General features: G+C 42.4%; 1 protein-coding gene across 3 annotated transcripts in view; it reads left to right on the top strand.

Moving 5' to 3' along the window:
- DIP2C (DIP2 acetate--CoA ligase C (putative)) overlaps positions 1–21,482 on the top strand; it is a 530,217-nt gene that overhangs the window by 496,362 nt on the left and 12,373 nt on the right. For all 3 annotated transcript variants that reach the window (XM_088445439.1, XM_088445438.1, XM_088445440.1), the window contains 3 exons: positions 10,225–10,282; positions 10,561–10,635; positions 18,036–18,210. In XM_088445439.1, coding sequence (XP_088301565.1) covers positions 10,225–10,282; positions 10,561–10,635; positions 18,036–18,210 — 308 coding nt within the window. The remainder of the gene's footprint in view (positions 1–10,224; positions 10,283–10,560; positions 10,636–18,035; positions 18,211–21,482) is intronic.

The following is a 21,482-nucleotide window of genomic DNA, read 5'->3' as shown; positions in this document are numbered from 1 at the left end:
GATATACCAATTAATTATCACACCAATACAATATATTAGCAGTTATTGTAGCCACCCTATTATAAACAATATATTGTATACAATTAATATTAATACTACATGGATCTGCAGGTTTGAAATAGCAACATACTAAAAGGAATAGAGGCAGGGCCGGTACAAGGCTTCTAGACACCCTAGGCAAAATTTCTGCCTGCTGCCCATATATATATATAATACAAAGACAAACGGCACTCCTGGTACAGACAACTGATAGACAGCGTGTAGAGACTCTACACGCTGTCTATCAGTCGTCGTCTGTACCAGGAGTGCCGTTTCTCTTTGTATTCTACATGAATTGTTTACTCGGGCACTGGGCAAGTAGTGCATAAATTAAGGGAGTGCCGGACCTCTGTTGTTTTATATATACACAGTGGTCGAAGTGATAATTTTGAAGTGGGGGTATGGAATATATAAGGTTGTACTTATGCGCCGGAAAAGGGGACGTGGTAACTCAGAAGGGGTGTGTCCTTAAGATGAGCCCCCTTTTCTTCAGTGTAGTGTACCACACCATAGTACCCCTAACGCATATTATGCCACACAATAGTAGTGCCCCTTATAGCACATTATGACATGCAGTAGTAGTGTCCCTTATACATTATGCCACAGTAATGCCCCTTATAACACATTATGCCACACAGTGACGCCCTTTACAAGTGATGCCACACAGTAATGTCCTCTACAAATTATGCCATACAGAATTAGTGCTCCTTACGCATTATGCCACACAGTAAAGCCCCCCTTACACGTAGGCTCTTACTACCCCATGTCCCACTAGCATCCTCTCACCTCCATATCAAGCAGTGGCCGCAGACCTCCCTCACATGTGTCAGCAGCAGCAGTTGTGGATTTGGTACCAGGCCCAGCAGACATCCATGGAGAGACAGCGGCACAGCGCTGCAGTTATTTTGAATCTAGCACTGTCCGCTAGCTCACAGACCACTACATGCGCAGCAATCCAGTCTCCCTGTATAGTCAATAGTAGGTAAGTGAGCGGTAGCTCGGTAAGTAGTAAGGTAGGCAGTCAGAAGGTGGGCAGTAGCTAAGTAGACAATTGATAGTAAGGTTAATAGCAGGTTGGTAGTATATAGGCAGGATGTAGGTAAGTTGAGAGTAGACAGTTAAATAATAAGGTAGGTAGTAGGAAAGTAAGTAGTATGGAAGACAATAGGTAGTTAGGTTTATAGCAGGTAGGTAGTATGTAAGCAAGTGGTAGGTAAGTATGTATATAGTAGACTGTAGATAAGTAGTAAGGTAGGTAGTAATTAGGTGGGCAGTTGGTAAGTACACAGTAGGTAGTTAGGTAGATGGCACGTAGGTAGTATGTAGGCAGGAGGTAGGTAAGTAGAGAGTAGGCAGGTAGATAAGTATGTAGGTAGTAGGAAGGTGGACAGTTGGTAAGTAGATAGCAGGTAGGTAGTATGTAGGCAGGAGGTAGGTAGGTAAGTAGAGAGTAGGTAGATAGGTATGTAGGAAGGTGGATAGCTGGTAAGTAGATAGCAGGTAGGTAGTATGTAGGCAGGTGGTAGGTAGGTAAGTAGAGAGTAGGTATATAGGTATGTAGGAAGGTGGGCAGCTGGTAAGTAGATGGCAGGTGGTAGGTAAGTAGATAGGTATGTAGGTAGTAGGCAGGCAAGCAGATAATATGCAAGAGACAGGTAGTATCGATAGCAGGACACCGGCTCCTCTGCCCTGAAACAGCAGGAGCCCCCGAGGGACTGGAGAGCAGGAGGCAGCAGCCGGGTGATAGATGCTAGTCTCGATCCTGGTGGCAACAGGGGGGAGTGGCGGAGCCAGTGAGCCGCGGGGATAGTGAGGGGAGGATACATTTTGGCTCAGTCTACAACTAGAAATCCAGGGGAAGGCCAACAAGCCGCTCCGAGGTAAGCAGCTGCTGCTCTGCACTTCTCCTCCTGCGCTCTGCCAGGGCTCCCAGGCTGACAGCTCCACGAGCTCTAATTGGCTCGCAGACCTGGAATCCCTGGCAAAATGCTGGAGGAGAAGTGCAGAGCAGCTGAAGGACCTGGCAGAGTGTGTCCTGCAGTAGTAGGGACTTGGTCCGTCGGATCTCTGCACCAGGGCGGGAGTCAGCAGCGGGAGAAGGGGGGGTACACTGGTCCTGAAATCGAGCAGGCTGGGGTCGGTGCAGCCGAGTGGGCCAGCCTGTCAAGCACTAGTCAGCCCCCCTGCATTCAGCTCACAGGAGCTAATGGCTGAGTCCCGCCCCCACCGCGCATAGAACTCGGCCGCGTCATGACATCTTGACGCAGGCGCGTCATGACGTGGCCGCACTTAACACCGGGCAGCGCAGGAGCCTCCAGCTGCATGTCCGACAGGCGCGTAAGTACGTTATGACGCGGCTGCATCATGACGTCATTATACACTGATGCAGCCGCGGAAAAGGTAAACGCTGAACACTGCAGTGCCGGCCGGGTAAGCCTGCGATCAGCGGCAGCCGCATCGGCCCATCGGCCCTTCTGGCATTTTCCAGAAGTGCCCGATGGCCAGTCCCTGCTCAGCACATAATCTCTGGTACACCCCTCCCAATAAATAAACATTCACTTGGAGGCATTTAAATAACATTCGTTCAATAATGATATGTCACTTTTTTAGTAGATCTTTCTATAAAAACCTAAAAAAAATCGGTTGCGTTGTATGGGGCATGTATTTTAGGGTATTTAGGGATCTTGCAGATGGGAATTACAAGTGTTTTTACCCAATATTTCTTATTCAGGGTCAGTAGGGATCCACAGGGATACCATGGGGATAATGTGGTTGGAGAGATCCAGGCACCAAAAAGTTAAAGCTTTCAGCTCCCAGGATGCCTCGGGTCCTCCTCCATATATATCCCCCCCCAGCCACAGTTCTTCAGTTGTTTGTCTGTTGCGGCAGGATTAAGATGCACCTTTGTAACAGGGGTCTGCTCAGGCAGTCCTAACTTTTTACTTTGTTTTATTTTCATTTCTAAGTTTTTGTGTTGGCAGTACTAAGCGTCTGTATTAAGACGCATGTACTGTGACCCCATCTACCTCCACCAGGCTGCAACATCAGTAACAGGGCTGGTGATTCCGGCGGGTCTCGACTGATCTTGCTAGCAGCGATGCTGGGACCCGGACTGCAATTGGACACTCAGGTATGTCATGTAAGGCGATTCCCCGCTTACGGGGAATCACGCACGGCAGTCCTTGCTTACGGCAGCAGAAGCCGCTGCAGTCAAGGCCCGGGAGCGTCCGCATCCTCACTAAACCGCCCAGGGCCTTACCATCTGATGCCGGGGATCGGCAGCGGACGCAAATCTGCTGCCATGAGACCAGCATACCCATCTGGTTAATGCAGCTTAGGGGAGGTAGGCGCTCCCCCGGCAGCTCCTCCCCCAACCCAGATGCATCTGAGTTGCTCCGCCTACACTCCACGTGTATATGAGATGCTCATGGTCCACTATCAGTGCGCTGCTATAGCTGTTGGTCTCAGGAGGGTTTGGGTCAGTCTCCCTTGGTTAAGGTATATAGTGATCTATGTCCTACCATTCCTGGTGTTTGTGTAGTTGATTAAGAGTCGATTGTAATTATATTACATATGCATTGTATGTGACTGTTTGCTAGCTGCATTGTTTGTGACTGTTTGCTAGCTGATGTAATGACACTGTCTTTTATTTCTGTCAATTATAACTATCACTGTGTTTTTCTCTCCATCCCCTTGTGGAGGTGGAGGTTTTTCCTTGAGTACTTCACATTCATTAAGATTTTGTGAATACTGTCACATAACATTGCATCTATTGTCTTTATTGCCTTTATCTTTTTACATGTCAATAGATAAAGGGAAACAGGAGGGGAAGTTGACAGACGCAATCCCGACCGCTGGCTTCCCGACTGTCTAATCCCGGCAAGGTACAAATGACAGGTGTCGAAATCCCGACACCTGTCATTTTACCTACGTCTGGAGCCCGGCACCTGGCTTACCGATTGAAAGTAAACCGGGCTCAGACAGTCGCGTGGGGGGGGGGGGGGTGGAGTGTTAGGTTTAGGGCTCCCGGGGGGGGACTTAGGGCTAGGCACCCCCCCCCGGGAGGGTTAGACTTAGGCTAGAGGAAGGGGGTGTTAGGGTTAGGCACCCCCGGGAGACTTAGGTTTAGGCAGCGCGGAAGGGGGGGTTAGGTTTAGGCACTTAGAGGGGGGATTAGGGTTAGGTACTGGGGGGGAGGTTAGGGGGGGAAAGATTAGCGGTACTTACCTTTAGCGGCAGTTGGGATCTTCACCCCTGTCGGGCATGCGCTGTCGAGATTTGAACCGCTGACCATGCGGCTGGTGGTAATACATACCGATCCCAACAGGAGGGGGAGCCTCCCATTTCTGGATGATGAACCAGCTCATAGGAAGAAGGCTCCAGTGTTTAATCACCACCGTAAGGTGGCCAAATCCGAGTTTCTGAACAGCTCACGGATCTTTTGGAAGAGGCATGGGTTAACCCGGACAAACTGTTTTATGTGAATAAAAGAATAAAATAGTTGTATCCTTTCCCAGCTTCTGTATGTACTAAATGGGAAGTACCTCCTACTGTGGATGCTAACATGACCCATTTAATCATAAATTCTACATTGCCTATTCTGTCAGCATCTTCTCTGAAGGATTCCACAGAAAAAAAATTGAGGCATGTCTTAAGGCAATAGTTTCATCATCTGGAGCTGTTACTCGTCCAGCTATGGCTGGAGCCTGGGCAGCCAAAGCTGTTGAAGAATGGATGGGGGCATTGGAAGACTCTCTACCAAATGCTACCAGAGAACAGATGATGTATATCTCCCATGTACAAGAAGTGGCTTCCTATCTGGAAGGAGCTGCAGTAGATGCTGGAATTTTAGCTTCTAAGGCATCAGCAGCTTCAATAGTGGCACGATGGGCCGTTTGGTTTAGATCCTTTAAAGCTGATATAGGATCAAAGAAGGCTCTGGAAGTCTTATCTTTTTATGGAAAAGTACTTTTTGGAGCAGAGTTAGATAAAATAATAGCTACTCTGGCGGCTTCAAAGCCAGCAGGTCTGTCATCTATGGCTACAATAAAGTCTAGGCAGGTTTCTTTTCGGTCCTTTCATCCTCAGGGATGAGCAAGGGAACAGTCTTCCTCTAAGCTGTCTAGTTTTCGTAGGACTACAAGGCGACAAACTGAGGGGTTTGGGCCGGCAATATGTCCAGCTTCTAAACCAGACAACAAACCCTCGGCCTGATGGGACGGTCCTCCTCCTGGGGTGATCTCAGGGTGGGAGGCTGACTTCTTCAGTTTGCGGATTACTGGCGTCGGACAACAACAGATGCTTGGGTCCAAGAAGTGGTCTCTCAGGGGTATGCCCTCACTTTCAGGAGGCATCCTCTCCAAAAGTTTTTTTGCACAGATCCTCCTTCAGAAGCGGTCAAGGCCCTGGCCCTACAGGAAGTCATTCACTCCCTGCTGCAGGCGGGGGTAATAATCCCCGTTCCTGTGTCGCAACAAGGAAGGGGTTATTATTCCAATCTATTCTTGGTTCAGAAATGGAATGGGGCTCATCGCCCTATTCTAAATCTAAAAACCCTCAACAGGTTTATCCATGTACCAAGTTTCGTATGGAAACTCTTTGGTCAATTATTGTAGCAATGGAGCCTGGGGATTATATGGTTTCCCTGGACATTCAGGATGCATATCTGCATGTTCCTATTATGCCATCCCACCAACAATTTTTACGGTTTGCTGTCCTTCAGCAACATTACCATTTTCAGGAACTATCTATGGCCACCCGGGTATTTTCCAAAATAATGGTAGTCATGACGGCCTATCTCAGGCATCAGGGAGTCAGAATACTACCATATCTGGACGACATTCTGATATTGGCGCAGACTCTGGTTGTTTTACAAAACCATATTTAACTGACCATAGACTGCCTACAAAAGCACGGATGGATCATCAATTGGAAGAAATAATCGCTTTCTCCAACACAGCAGATGATACATCTGGGAGCTTTTCTGGATTCTCGAGCACAAAGGGTGTTTCTGCCAGAGAACAAGTTTGCGGCCCTATCATTGCGAATATGCAAGCTGCTACACAAGCGAAGGGTATCCATTCTGTTAGCGATGCAGGTCCTGGGATCAATGGTATCCACCTTCGACATGGTGGGGTATGCTCGGTTCCTTTCGAGGCCTCTGCAAAAATGCATTCTCTCCATGTGGAACGGACAGTGTTATCTAATAAAGTTTCAGAGGGTCCTTATCACTCCAGAGGTTTGTCACTCCTTCCTGTGGAGGCTGAAAAAGGATCATCTGGGCAAAGGGCGCCCATTCTGGATTCCAAATTGGGTGCTTTTCACCACGGATGCCAGCCTTCGTGGATGGAGGGCAGTGACAGGTCATCACACCTTTCAGGGAAGATGGAAAAATCAAGAAAGTCAACTGCCCATAAACATTCTGTAACTGCGAGCAGTATACAAAGCACTTGTTAGGGCATAGGACCTGCTCCAGGGCAGGCTGGTCCATATCCAGTCCGACAACACGACTACAGTGGCCTACCTCAATCATCAGGAAGGCACGCAAAGTTATGCAGCTATAAAAGAAATTACAAAGATTCTGATTTGGGCAGAATGTTATCTTCTGGCCATCTAGGCAATATTCATACTGGGAGTACTCAATTGGGAAGCCGACTTCCTAAGTCGCCAAGACATACACGTTTTAGAGTGGTCTCTCCATCAGGGAGTGTTCAACTCCTGGTAAACAAGCGGGGTCTACCAGAAATAGATCTTATGGCATCACAACCACAAGGTCTCCAGATACGGGTCCAGGGCCAGAGACCCATCAGCAGCCTTCGTGGACATGCTGGCAGTAAGATGGGACTTCAAGCTGGCGTAACTCTTTCCTCCGATTCCCCTCCTCCCAAGAGATCTCATTAAATTCAAGCAGGAAGGCGGAACAGTAATACTGGTTGCTCCAGCTTGGCCCAGACGTCATTGGTTCACCGACATACAGAATCAATCCATGGACAGTCCTCTTCCTCTATGGCAGGATCTGCTAACGCAGGGTCCCTGTCGGCATCCGGATTTACCTTGTCTGGCTTTGACGGCGTGGCGGTAGCACTGTGGGATTTGTCTTTGGTTCTTAAGGGGCTACATATCCCCCATTTGAACTCCTGGACTCTGTGGATTTGAAATGGTTGACAACGAAGACACTTTTTCTCCTCGCTATCTCTTCTGCACGCAGAGTCTCTGATTTGGCAGCGCTTTCTTGTCGCTCCCCATTTTTTATTTTTCACCAAGATAAAGCTGAGTCCCGTTTTCATGTGAATGAACAAATTGTAGTTCCTGCTTTTCAGGCTCTAGATCTTTCTGTAGGTGAAGCCTCAGTGGATGTAGTTTGTGCTCTCTGTATTTATGTAGAGCGTACAAATTCTGTTAGAAAATCAGATGCTCTTTTTGTATATTATGGTTTTCAAAAACAAGGATGGCCAGCTAATAAGCAGAATCTGTCGAGATGGCTACGCATGACTATCTCTCAGGTGTACAAACAGGCTGATCTCTATGTCCCAAGCACGGTGACAGCACATTCTACTTGGTCTGTAGGGCCATCGTGGGCATTTAGTCGTGGTCTTCTGTCCACACTTTTCTTAAGTTCTATGCCTTTGGTAGTTTTGCCTCTCAGGATGCTTCCTTTGGGCGATGAGTTCTGCTCAGGAGCGTCCCCCACCCTAGGTGAACTGCTTTAGGACATCCCCATGGTATCCCTGTGGAACCCTATGGACCCTGAAGAAGAAAATTAGAGTTATAGTAGACTTAACTTGATAACTCCTTTTCTTCGAGATCCACAGGGCACCCAACCTGGCGCTCCTAACTGCATGGGTAAGTTTTCTTTCAGTCACAGATTCCCTCATCTTATGTAAGAGTGCCTTGAGGCTTGTTAACAAAACTGAAGGCCTATGGCTAGAGACAGGGTATATATAGAGGAGGTCCCAAGGGATCTTGGGAGCTGAAATCTTTAACTGTTTGGTGCCTGGATCTCTCCACTCACATTATACCCATAGTATCCCTGTGGACCCTATGGACCTCGAAGAAAAGGAGTTATCTAGGTAAGTCTACCATATCTCTAATTTTTTTAAACTTACTTAAAAACAGTTAATGACATTATATACATTTTTCTGTAACCCAAAATATTCCAGAGACTTGGTGAAAAACACTTGCTTACTATCATTCTTCCACTGTTGATAAAAAGATAGAAATCCGTTATTTGACACCTTTTAAGAACCTATAATACTTTGTTTATGGCCACTAATAGCTTTGTATACTGTTATCCAACCTTATTTCCTACTTTTTGGGGGTTCAGAGTGATTTTCCCATTTTGTTTTTTCATGCGCATCCCCCTAGGTAGCACACTGTAGAATTACTGTGCATCATTGCCACGGGTGCAGCATATAGGCGCTTACAATTGAATTGTGCGACTCGCTGGAGTGCGCTTGATGAAAATAAACTGTTAAGTGCACTGTAATGTAACCTGTGGCGGACGAAACTCGCGGCTAATTGAATTGGCCCCATTGTGCCTGTCCACATATGTATTTCTTAATCCAGTTATCAAAAGTTATTGCTAGCACCTTATTTCCAAGTAGCATTTGCTGTTGGCCATGTGCAATGTAAGATCAAATATGAGAATAAAACTATTATACAAAAGGATAGCCATCTATAGAACGAAGGACTTTTCCGCTCTAGGATTTTGCTTGCGCTTTATAAGTAGTGTCATGATGTGTTCTCCTGGCTGCTTGTCAAGTACACAGGGACCTACAGACCAGTGATTCCTTAGTCCAGAGGTGGGGAACCTTTTTTCTGCCGAGGACCATTTTGACATATATATATAACATTATTTGTGGGCCCTGGCAGGCCACACCCCCTCCATGTGACATCACATGGGGCGGGGCTACAATTGATGGTGATTACAGAAATGCTCAGAGCATCCTGAGGATGTTCTGGGGAGCTGTAAGGGCAGCGATGTGACCGTCTGAAGTGCCCTAAGGATGCTCCAGACGGCACTGCGGCATAGATTCTGCAATTCCAGGCACCCTGCTACCCAGATGAGGCTAGCAGAAAAAAGCTCAGATGGCCAGACCTGCCTTAGACATTCACTCTGTTCACTCATGCTCAGAATGGATGCGCTGGTAAAACTTTTTGAAGCTACACAGACAGCAGGCACGAGTTCACAATTCGTACTGATCGTACTGCTTCTACTGTACAGCACAGGATAAACCCTAGTACGAATGAGACTTCTGCACATACTGAGAATTTTACTTTTCACTTTGCAATGCTAGAGGGGCTTAAAAGAAGACATCGGAGACGGCTTGAAATAATAAGAAACATAGGGTTGTTGTACCTTTATTAATATGATTTAGATTTGTGTAAAGTAATGTTGCATCAATTTTTGTGTACAATTATTCAGTTCTTTAATATTACGTATATGTATACAAAGCATCACAAGCTTAATTTAGTGATGTGTTGCTTAGTTCCAATTGAATCTGTATATATTATCTCATATAAGTATGCAGCCAAAGCACAGACATAATACAACTTTACTTGATAATATACAGTATTTGTCCTCTTAAGTCAAATTAAATCAAAATGAATGTTCTGATATGTTGTAGTCAAAGATGGACTATAAAGTCTTTCTTTTCCCGAGGATTTTTGGGATTGATCCCTCAGAATTTCGTCTAGAACTTCCCAGACAGGAGTCATTCTCTGTACTGTGTGCACACTTTCCTGTGTGGGTAGTGGGTGCACTTCAAGAAGAGCTGACCATTGATTGTGCTGGACAGTATTCCTGCTGCCATTACCGCAGAGTAGTTATTCACATTGGTGGAGCTGTCCTGATTGGTGTAATCCAAAAAGGGTGTGGTTTACCAGAAAGTAGATGTGGCTTCTTAAAAATTTTAATATGTTGACAGATCAGGGCAGCTTCGGTATGGGGCTTATTGTGTTTGCTCTTCTAGAAGCTGTGTGGAATGAAAGTGTCTCAAGAATGTAATTTGCTGTCATCCCTTCCATTTTGTCACTCACAAAATGCCACATAGATTTAATACAAGCAGTCCCAATATTTCATATTGTTGTGCTCTTTGTAAATGACGTCCATTGATTAAGTTAGTGTTTTGTAAAATAGCAATGCAAGTCATTGACCTAAGGTCTGTACATATGTCTGTATTTCAGAGTCCGGTTGGTAGAAAGAGGATCTCCACACAGTTTGCCCCTCATGGAATCCGGAAAAGTAAGTGGATTATATTATGATGGAGAACTTTAGTGCTCAGCTGTTGCTGAATTTACACCGCTTGTCATTTACAACTGAAAAATACTATACTATGGAGTTTAATTAATTAGATAGATCAGCACCTTATTTTGCTTAATCTTATTATTATTATTATTATCTTTATATTTTGTTTTAGATGTTTGGATTTTTGTTGTTTTCTAGTTAGATTAACTTTGACTGCGTGTGTATGAGTAATCTTCCTATGATTATAATCTATATATCTATTATCTTGTCAACAGATCCTTCCAGGAGTTCGTATAATAATAGCAAACCCAGAAACAAAGGGACCCCTTGGAGACTCTCATCTTGGGGAGGTGAGTCACATTATCCTCTATGTACAGGTTTGTAATCCTCTACCTAGGTAACAGAACAAGACATTTAGGTTACAGAATGAGGTGTGTTCTTTATTTGATCCTAAAACTCTACTACCACCTAGGAAACTGTTTAACTTGCTTTCTCTCCCTAGGCGGAGCCTCAGGGTCTGCCCCTGGCACCTATTTTCCCATGGCTCCTCCATTCCATTCATAGGTGCTGGCTTGGCTAGGGAGTAAAGTCATTTCTTGTTGTGAAGTTATTACAAAGGAGTTAAAGCTACATAGAAATGCAACAAATGTCTGCAAATGCTGTCTGTAATGTAATTTTTTTGTATAAAGTTCTCAACAAATGTACAATTATAAAACCAGTTGCAATAGAGACCTAAGAAAATGGTAAAGGAAGAGCAGCTCCAAGAATAGAATAGATGGGATGAGATCCAGTATTTCAGTACATAGGAGCGACTGGATCGCTTCCAGTAAACATCAGCACATGTTATTGTGTTCAGGAGATGATGGCACACACAGACCAATATCGACATGTCCAATAATGATCTGACTATTTTCAGGTATCTGGGTGCGTTATTTGGGGCCATGTGTCTTGTTTGTATATGGCCAGTTACCCAGCTTCAACTGTAATATCACAGTGCATGTCACCATCTTAAGATAACGTTTAAGGATACATTTACAGTAGATGCAGTCAAGATCACTTACTGTACCAGAGACCTAGCTTTCTATATTAATACTACTGTACAGAATTTGAGAACATTATCTTAAAATAATCTGTTTAGCCACCTTAACAGCTATGAAGGGCAAATGTGGACTTAACATTATGTCTGTATCACAAGAGGAGAAGTCAGCAAAGAGTAGAGTCCTAGAGTGGCATACAATTGGGCAAGAAATTTGTCCCAAAATCTACCTATCTTTTGGCATTGCCATAAATTATGGGACAATGTAGCATGAAGTCAGTGACATTTGAGAGAGTCCCCCAAATTAGAGTCTACAAAATTTTCTACTGTGAGTTGAAGAGACATGAGTTCTGGTTAACAGCCTTGTACACAGGCCAACTTAAGAGCAGATAGACTAATACTAGTATAAAAGAAAATAGACTAAAAATCTGGTAAGTCCAGTATCTCAAATCTACATGCCCTTGAAATAGTAGACCACAATGAGGTACTGGACTCAGCTAATTCTATGCAAATAATTTCTAAGGTTATGGGAATGTCTAAAGTTGAGAATCTCAGATAAAACATTTGGGGCTTGAGCAGCAGAAAGAGTGTTATCTAAAGAATGGATATAATGGTGTGATTGGAGAGATATCAAAAGTGTGAGCGAGGTAGATGAAAGTTATCTTGAAGTTGGGAGAGGAGGTGGCCATCTGGATCAAATACATTTTTTATAGTCCTAATCCATCTATACCAGCAGGTTTTATAGTCTGAATTGTCTATAGAAAGAGGAAAAGTCGGATTGCCCCATAAGGGAATATAAGGAAATGAACAGGGGTTGCCTCCTAAGTGGTTATTAATATTCTGCCAAACCTTGTGTGTGTCCGACAAGGCAAGGGAATCTGTGCTTTAGGTGGGTGAAGCAGTGCAGCTGTGATGTATGGGTAAAACAAGACCTTTTTAAAGGGAGGAATTCAGATTTGTGAATGTTCATACGATAGTCAGCAAAATAACTAAACTGCCTATTTATGTTATAGATATTGGATGTAGAAATTAAGGGATCAGAAATAAAGAGCAGCATATTATAGGCAAAGAACGCCAGCTTACACTCCTGATCTCTCATTGTAATACCTGTAACTGCTGGCTCTTACCGTAATGAACCAGAGGTTCCAGAACAGCCACAAACAGAAGAGGGGAAATAGGGCAGCCCTGACGTGTGCCTCATTGTATACAGAAAGGAGGGGGTGGGATTGATTTGCCAACATTTATATAGTAGTAGAGGATTATGGGACATTCTGTAAGCGAATTAACAATTCGTAAAAGCTGAAGTGTGTTAGCTTTTCGAACAAGTGATCCCAGGTAACCAAGTCAAATACCTTTTTGAGCATCTAAAGACAGAAGGAACCTGGAAACCACTGATGAGGAAGTATGTAGGGATTAGAACACTTTAAGTATTTTCCCAATATTAGTGACAGTGGGCCTGATTCAGGAAGAATCGAAACTGTGATTTCAGTTGCGATTACGCACGCAGTCTCACTGCAACAGTATGCTAATTCATTGCGATCGCTATGCCGTCGCAGCACTACACAAGGACGCCCACTTTACCTTACACACATCCAGAATGTTTAGCAAGACTGTGAAACCATCGGTACCATCACAGCCTTACGCAGACTGACCTTACTCAGGAATTGGACCTCAAGCTCTGACCTTACTCAGGAATTGCTAACTTCATCGCACGCTATGAGTGCTCAGGCTGCCTATGGCATTGCAATGGGTAATTTAAGCATGCCCCTGCAACGGCTTTCAAATGCACTGGCACGCCTGCGTTTCGCCAACCACCTCTCTGTCACCACCCACAAACGACACTTTCTGTCAATCTCTCTGCGATGGGTTTGCATAGTCACTGCGATCGCAGTGGCCACCACGCGCACTGCGATGCATGCACAGGACGTAACAATCAGCCAATTGTGTGCATAATCGCAGTTGCGAACGGTAGTGGAGCAGGCCCGGAGTTGCAGCCCCAGATGACACCTGTTTGGTCCGGGTGTAAAAACAATGTAAGGATCGTCTTCAACCATTCAGCCAACATTTTTGTGAACAGTTTATAATCCATTTTTAGCAAAGATATGGCTATGTAGGAGGACGGAAGAAGACTATCCCTACCAGGCCTTGGTAGGACTTTTACAATTGCAGAGTTGAAATGTAGTGGGAGGGAACCAGAATCAATAATAGAATAAAATATATTACTGAGTGTCTATAAATTACGAGGGCATAAGATTTAAAAAAAATTCCATCAGAGCCAGGAGTTTTCATTGGTTTTAAGGTCTCTATAGCTTGGGTCACTTCAGAAAAAGTAATCGGGTTTACAAGATCCTCCGCATGCTAGTTTGTGTCTACAGGAGGGAAATGAGGTGCTTAAATGTGGATTTATAATCTGTATCAATTGTTTTTTTTGTGTATAGAAGGTTTGGTAATGCTGAAAGTAAATATGTGATATCTTTACCATTGAACTGAGTGTTTGACTGTTCATCCTGAAGTGACATTATATTAGATTTCCCACCACTTCCTTGTAGGAGGTTGGATAAAAGACGGCTAGGTTTGTTGCCATATCGGAAAAAAATTATATTTGCCCACTGCAGGAAAGCTATTGTCCATTTTCATTCTAATTCGCTTTCCCTGAAGGCAGTCTTGGTGGCTAGAGAAGGGGAAGCTTTAAAGGATTGAAAAGCAGTGGTGGATGAGGTTTGATCTGCTCCTGACTATACTTCTGCTTAAAGGAAATAGTCTCCTCTTAAAACAGCTTTAGTAGATTGCCAAAAAAGACAGAAGTTATGTACATGGTTCTGATTATTAAACCGATAATTCACACAAGCAGTTTCTAGCATGAAGCAAAATCTGAAGGAGGAGGCTAATTTTGCCTAGCGCCAGTGGGTGTGAGAACCTCATATAAGCTTTCCTTGTAAAATCCATATGGGGGCATGGTCCGAAATATAATCTGTTCTCTATCAGGGTCTATCACTTTTGGAGATAGTGGATGGAAAGATAAAATAAATCCAATCTAGAGAAAACATTATGGGTAGTAGAATAATAAGTGCACGTGGGTGCGGTAACCTCCAGATGTCGTATGAGACTAGCTGAGTTGCTATGTAATTTAGCCCAAATTTAGGCTGTCTTGTGGTTGCAGCTGATGGGACTTTCATGTCTAGAATTGGTGAAGTGATGAGGTTAAAATCCCCACCCGGAGAAATCTGGGAATTTGCAAAGGACTACAATTTATTAACAACATTGACAGCTCTTTAATATACAGTAGGCCCATAAACATTGCACAAACTATGTCTCTTACAAATGATGGTAGCATCCATCATGATCCATTATGATATAACATCCTAATCAGTCAATGACTGTAGAATGAATTCCAAAGTGTAGTAAAATCAGCCACCCCTCTAGTATTAGAAGAGTAGGAAGAAGAGTATAGAACCTGCTAGCGCATCATATTAAATTTATCATGCTCAGTGGGAGTCAGGTGCGTCTCCTGAAATAATGTGATGCCAGCACTTATGGTAGGTTAAAATATGTCTCCACTTAACAGGAGAGTTAATACCCCTTACATTTCATGAGCAAAATTTAAGTTGAGATGTCATTCAGTAAATAATGAAAAAGGAATGAACAAGGCTGACACACCCCAATACAGCTTATCAGGCGGGGTAAAAAAGGGCAAATTGTTTGCTGCATGGACCAATTGGGAGCAGATGGGTAACATTTCTCTGCATGCTCTTGAGACCTCTGCTGAATTATCCTGAATAAGAAAGATATGGTCGCCATGCCAGTGAAGAGGGCCCTTTTTCCAGGCAGCGCACCAGACAAGTTGTTTATGAAGAAATTTCAAGCGCTCAAAAATGACAGCACATGGTCTAGAGATGTGGACATCCTGGATAAGGCCCCAATCGATGCACTCACACAATTTCCAGTCTGGAGCTCCTCCAAAATCCTGAGGAGAGCTGGGAGGTTGGATAGTAGCAACTTTGTAAGATCAAGACTGTTGATTAATTATTTGAGACCTACAGTAACAGCTGTTACATTTATGTCTGGACCTGTTTTTCAGATCTACTTTAGACAATAATTGCAGTTGGATGGTAGTAAGTAGGCTATGACTACCAGGTGCTGGAAAAGTGACATTAGAGAAAAGTAAAAAATAAAGCCTCATGGGTGAAATGGAAGACATATGAGCAATAGAGTGTAAAGTGTCTTGCTGATGATAAATAGAAGGTCTGGTAGGAACAGGTCAGCAAGAATTTAGAGCAGCCTGACCCTCAGCGCTGCTACCTGAGAATAGGAGGTTGACGTCTTCTTGGTCACGCGGCAGACTGCCGAGCAGCTTCCAAGGCTGCAGGGAGAACAGTGATATCCTGGCAGCATGGGCACATGGTAGAGGTGATTATCAGTCTCGGAAACCGCCAGGAAAGGTTGTTTATATGCGGCCGCAAGTTGGTGCCCCAGCAAGTCTCGTCCTCTTATAATGGCCGTTACTCCCCCCTATTTTACACATTTAAAACTCAAACATCAGAGTTTGCGCTAAACAAGCCTTGTGGTCTACAGTAAATATAATAGATTGCCAGCCTCTCATGTCTCCAATTGCTAGCTCTTATGTAAGAAGAGATGTACTATGCGGATTAAGAAAATAATACGAATTCAGAAGTTACAGTATCCAATGTTGTTGTTATTACTGATATGAGTTTTGTTGCTCATAACTCATTAATAGAATATGGATTCATTCACTCCCTTTTATAATGCATGGGGCATTTGTCTATTCTGTTCTCTCCTCGTGGTTGTCCCTTAAGTGATACACTTGAGGATTAACTATGTTATAGATTCATGGTCTTTCATCCTTAATCTTTGAAATTATACTAATTCTTGCGACTAATATTTTCGATATCTGCTTATCAGAAATCAAAGTGGGTTGTAGCCAGAGACTTAACTCATTGGTGTTTAGAAGAGATTACATTCCTGTTTTGATCCATGACAGAATATTAATCAATGTGCTTTAGCTATTCCCTTGGATTAAGCCACTGTCTGTCTTGCTTAGCACATTCATGTATCATTTTGATTTTGAAAAGGCAAATATGAAATTATACATTAACTTGTGTATTATCTTTTTTGTCTATAAAGTTAATAGCTTTTTTTCAACCTAAAGGTCATATTTTTTTCCTTTAAGCTTTCTAAATATTTGTAATTGATTTAGAACATATAATAAAGGGCTTTAAATGATGCCGCTGAATAATAAAACTTCAGCTCAAGCAGAGTCTGCAAAGAATTTGAACAATTTTTACATTGGGAGTATAAAATTCCGATTAGAAATTACTGAATGGCTGTATAAAGGAGATTTTCCGGAGTTCTCTTCCACAGTGTTTTAGCTATTTTTCCTGAATATTTAATAGGATCAAATGGTTTAAGAATATCAGAACTTGTAACCAGTTAGAATGTGAAACCACATGGCTTTTCTCTGCTGGTGCCATCTCAGGATGGAATTAATTATCTATACCCGGCAATGGGGACCAGTGATGCCGGTATTCAAATATGTACAAAATGAAAGATAGCACTGGTTGCAGAATAAACTGATAAAAGTCTTAATCCTGTGTTAATTGAGGAAATAAAAAACCATGGTGCATTGAGCAATAATCGTAGCAGCTAATCAAATGTTCGCTTTCATTTTTTAAATAGTGTTATAAAAATGATAGCTGTAATCTAAATGGTTGCAGCAAATTAGTGCACATATGAAGTACACATGCTCTCAGGAGGCTGCCCATAAGCCTACAGGAGGATAAACCCTGAGATTGTAAATGGGTGAAGCCTGATAACACCTGGTCTTAGTGGTGCAGTGGGAGGTGTGTGATCAGCTTCTTTTTTTCAACTGATCTTCCCAGCCTCCCTCAGGCTTTAATTTTCGAGGTTGCAATACTGTGCTTTACGTCCTTCCAGTAAGGCTGTAGTTGATACAGCCCATCCAGGTCATTATCTGGCACATGATATGAAGAAAAGCTGGCAGCCCAGATGAGTCACACTTGGGTGAGCTATTGCTCTCCACCCCCATGATATGAATCTCTTTTTCCACAATGGCATATGAAAGTTGCATTAGTTATTGGGTGATGGCTGTTGCCTCACCATTTTTAGGTCTTGTTTGACTTTACACCAGCCTAACATTTGTGATGGGTGTGTTGGGGTCCAACCACAAAGCATATGATGCCTTTTTGATATTCTTAATCGGCCTGGTTGAAACGCCCTTTATATGCCACCATTATTTATTTGTTGTGTTATCAATAAACAATGATCTTTTAACCACCATTCTCTATCTGTCTATTTTGAGGTTAAGTATGATGTTTGCAGGCTATCGTCAGCCATTAAGGCCTAACTTCAATCTACCCTACCCCTAAACCTGGTGTCACATGTGGCACTTTACTTTTGATGTACAGTTTTGGAACATTGAACTGTTTTCATTACACTGCTGGAGAGCTGCAGGTTACCCAACGCTTCAGTATTGATTATTAAGCATGTAATCTGATTACTTCTTTTGGAGCTAACAAATACATTAAAATAAATAACTATGTAACACTACTGCAATTATGTTTTTCTCTATTGTATTTAGAATCTTAGAATTCACACCCAGGTAACTGGTTTCTCTGCAAAGTTTCTGTTTTACTTTAAAAGCATTTGCAAATAAATGTGTTCTTCGTTGGTTTGCAGATTTGGGTTCATAGTGCTCATAATGCCAGCGGGTACTTCACAATTTATGGAGATGAGTCCTTACAGTCCGATCACTTCAGTTCCAGGCTCAGCTTTGGAGACACGCAAACTATCTGGGCAAGGACGGGTTATCTGGGGTTTTTAAGAAGAACAGAGCTAACCGATGCAAATGGCGGTAAGATGAAGTTTTCCAGGACATAAGAAAAATGCACATAGTTTAGCTTCCTTATACATTTGTAGGGCCAGTTCTTGTATTGTCAAGGGAACATATGACTTGATTTGCAGACTGGGGGGAAGCAGGCAAAGGATAGGAGGCAAATATACCTTTGAAAATGTCACTAATCTCTATGAAAGATGAATAATTTTCTTTTACTCAAGACCTATAAAGGATAATATATTGTTTCACAGCATCAAGTGCTTGTTTTGTGTGGCTTCTTGCAAACCTTTATATCAACTTTTTTCAATGACCAAAAGAGAGGTTGATGCTGTTTAACACATACAGTATGTTGACCATTTCTGGTACAGCTCAAGGGGAAGGAAGTTGTGTATTTGTACAGCTACTCGTCTGTACAAATGTCCAGACATTTATGGAAATGACTAGCCACAACTTCCTTTTATCCATATTATTCTATTCATTCTCCTAATCCTATCTTCAGTATGTGCTCACTTGTCTGTGGGTTCATTTACCAAAGTGGTCATTTTGGTTTTAAGTCAATTTAACATTATTTTTATCACTAGACCACTGGTTCCCAAACTTTTTTGAATCATGGCACTCTAGAGTATCTGCCAGGGGCTGGCTGGCAACTTTCAGGCTTTTCTACTAGTACATTGTGAAACATTCCCGAGCTTGGCTCCGTTAGGTTAACGCCATGTCCAGATGGCGTTACCTTATAGAAGCCTATGGGCTACAATTTAGCAAATTCTTCTGAAGAGGGGTGCTCCGGATCCCTCTCCGTTGGCCCATGGTGATATATGCGCAGGCCGACAGGCGCACATGCACAGACCAAACCAGAAAGCTTCCAGCTCTTAACCAGGGTAGGCTCTTATCAGAGCCTGTCTCCAGGCAAGAGGATTTTAGTAAATTTGAATGAAAATATTAATTTACACATTGAGCCTTTGGTGTAAAATATTTATCGCATCCACTTTAAAAATGTGTATTGTGATAAATATGCCCCTTAGTAGCAGAAATTTGTGCTTGCCTGCCATCCTTAGGTTCAATTTTGTGTTGTTGAATGTGAACCGTCCATCCATGCCAAATCTGATCGCAGCCATGCGGTAAGGGGGCAGAGGTACAGATGAGGAGGGGGCACAGGTACAGATGAGAAAACGGGGACAGTGGAAGAGAGTCCAGGGGAGAAGGGGGAGAGGCTGCAGGGATTAAGGGACCAGTGGGAGAGAGTACAGGGCAGAAGGGGGTACCTGTCAGAATAACAATGGAAGTGTTCCTGCCACTAGCTGCAGCAAAGGGGTATATAGAGGCTGGTGTATATACAGTCTGCAGTATGGACATCTCGCTCTAGTCCACATCTTAAAAAAAAAAAAGTCACCCAGCCAACAGGCGGCTCCCAGGGAACTTCCTGTGGATGCCTACGGCCAGTTTGCCACTTGCAGCATGCAATCGAAGGGTGTGTTGTGCTGTGGGGCATGTCTACCACCACTCAGGGTAATTAACATTGAACTTGAATATATTGGATAATCCCAGTATTTATTTACAATTGGTTTACAAAAATATACTGAGCATTGTACAGTATACACATACACAGCACAGTGCAGTATTATGCTGCACACATTACACACAAAATTGAGCAATACTGCAGTACACATCACTGTGCATTATGCTATACACATACATAGCACCCTACAATATACAGAGCTCACATATACTAAGCAGTGCAAAATATATATATATATATATATATATATATATACATGTGTGTATATATATATATACACACACACACGCAAAAAGAAGACAACACTCAGAGACTATCAAAAAATCCAATGTATTAAGGTCAAAGTGAGGCGATGTTTCGTGGTGCAACCACCTTTCTCAAGCCAATACATATCTGTGGTGTTGACTTGAGAAAGGGGGTTGCACCCCGAAACGTCGCCTCACTTTGACCTTAATACATTGGATTTTTTTTGATGATAGTCTCTGAATGCTACCTTCTTTTTGTGTTTGTGTAATTTAATCATATGACTGGGCACCAGAGCATTGGCCAGCATAAAGTGGGACTAATTATATATATATATATATATATATATATATATATATATATATATACTCACACTGTATAATATATATATATATATATATATATATAAATATATATACATACTGTATTATATACACTGTATAATATATATATATATATATATATATATATATACATACACTGTATAATATATATATATACATTGTATAATATATATATATATATATATACATTGTATAATATATATATATACATACATGCACTGTATAATATATATATATATATATATACTGTATTATATATATATATATATATACATACTGTATAATATATATATATATATATACATACACTTTATAATATATATATATATATATATATATACATACACTGTATAATATATATATATATATATATATATATACATATATATAGATATATACACATACACTGTATAATATATATATATAGATATATATAGATATATATGTATATACATACACTGTATAATATATATATATATATATATATATATATACACATACACTGTATAATATATATATATATATATATATATATATAGATATATATGTATATACATACACTGTATAATATATATATATATATATATATACACATACACTGTATAATATATATATATTTATATATATATATATATATATATTATACAGTGTATCAAAGTGCCAGCCTGGTGAAGCACTGTGCTGAGAGCTGCTGCTTACCTGTCAGCCCCACGGTGGCATGCGGGGCTTTAGTCTCTCAAACACTCGGGAAGGCCATGTCACTCTGTCTCAGGTAGGTCCAGCGCTGCTATCCCTTCCCAGAGAGACTCGAGTCGCAAGATGATGATGTCATCATCTCGTGACAGCACAGTAGCTCCTCCGCAGCGGCGCCGGCGGCTGTGTGGAGGAGGAGGAAAGAACATACTACAGTCCAGTCATCGGTACTAGTCCGATGACTGGACCGGAAAAACCCCTATCCCCCCCCCACGCGACAGCAGCGGCCCTAGTGCTGCACAATTTTACCGGCCCGGGGGGCAGATGGCACCCTGCCCCCCGGCCCGGTCCGCCACTGGCATCAGCATTGTTTTCACAGCACCCCTAAGCCAAATGTTTGTTATTGAGAAATTCAGAAAAAAATGTAGTAAAGTAAATTGTGCTTACCTGTCATCTTTAGGTTCAGTTATGTGGTGTGGACAGGTTTGCGCTTC

The sequence above is a fragment of the Taudactylus pleione genome, unplaced genomic scaffold (genome assembly GCF_031769625.1).
Source record: "Taudactylus pleione unplaced genomic scaffold, aTauple2 ptg000380l, whole genome shotgun sequence".
Taxonomy (NCBI): Eukaryota; Metazoa; Chordata; class Amphibia; order Anura; family Myobatrachidae; genus Taudactylus; species Taudactylus pleione.
This window is presented reverse-complemented; position numbering and strand designations above follow the sequence as displayed.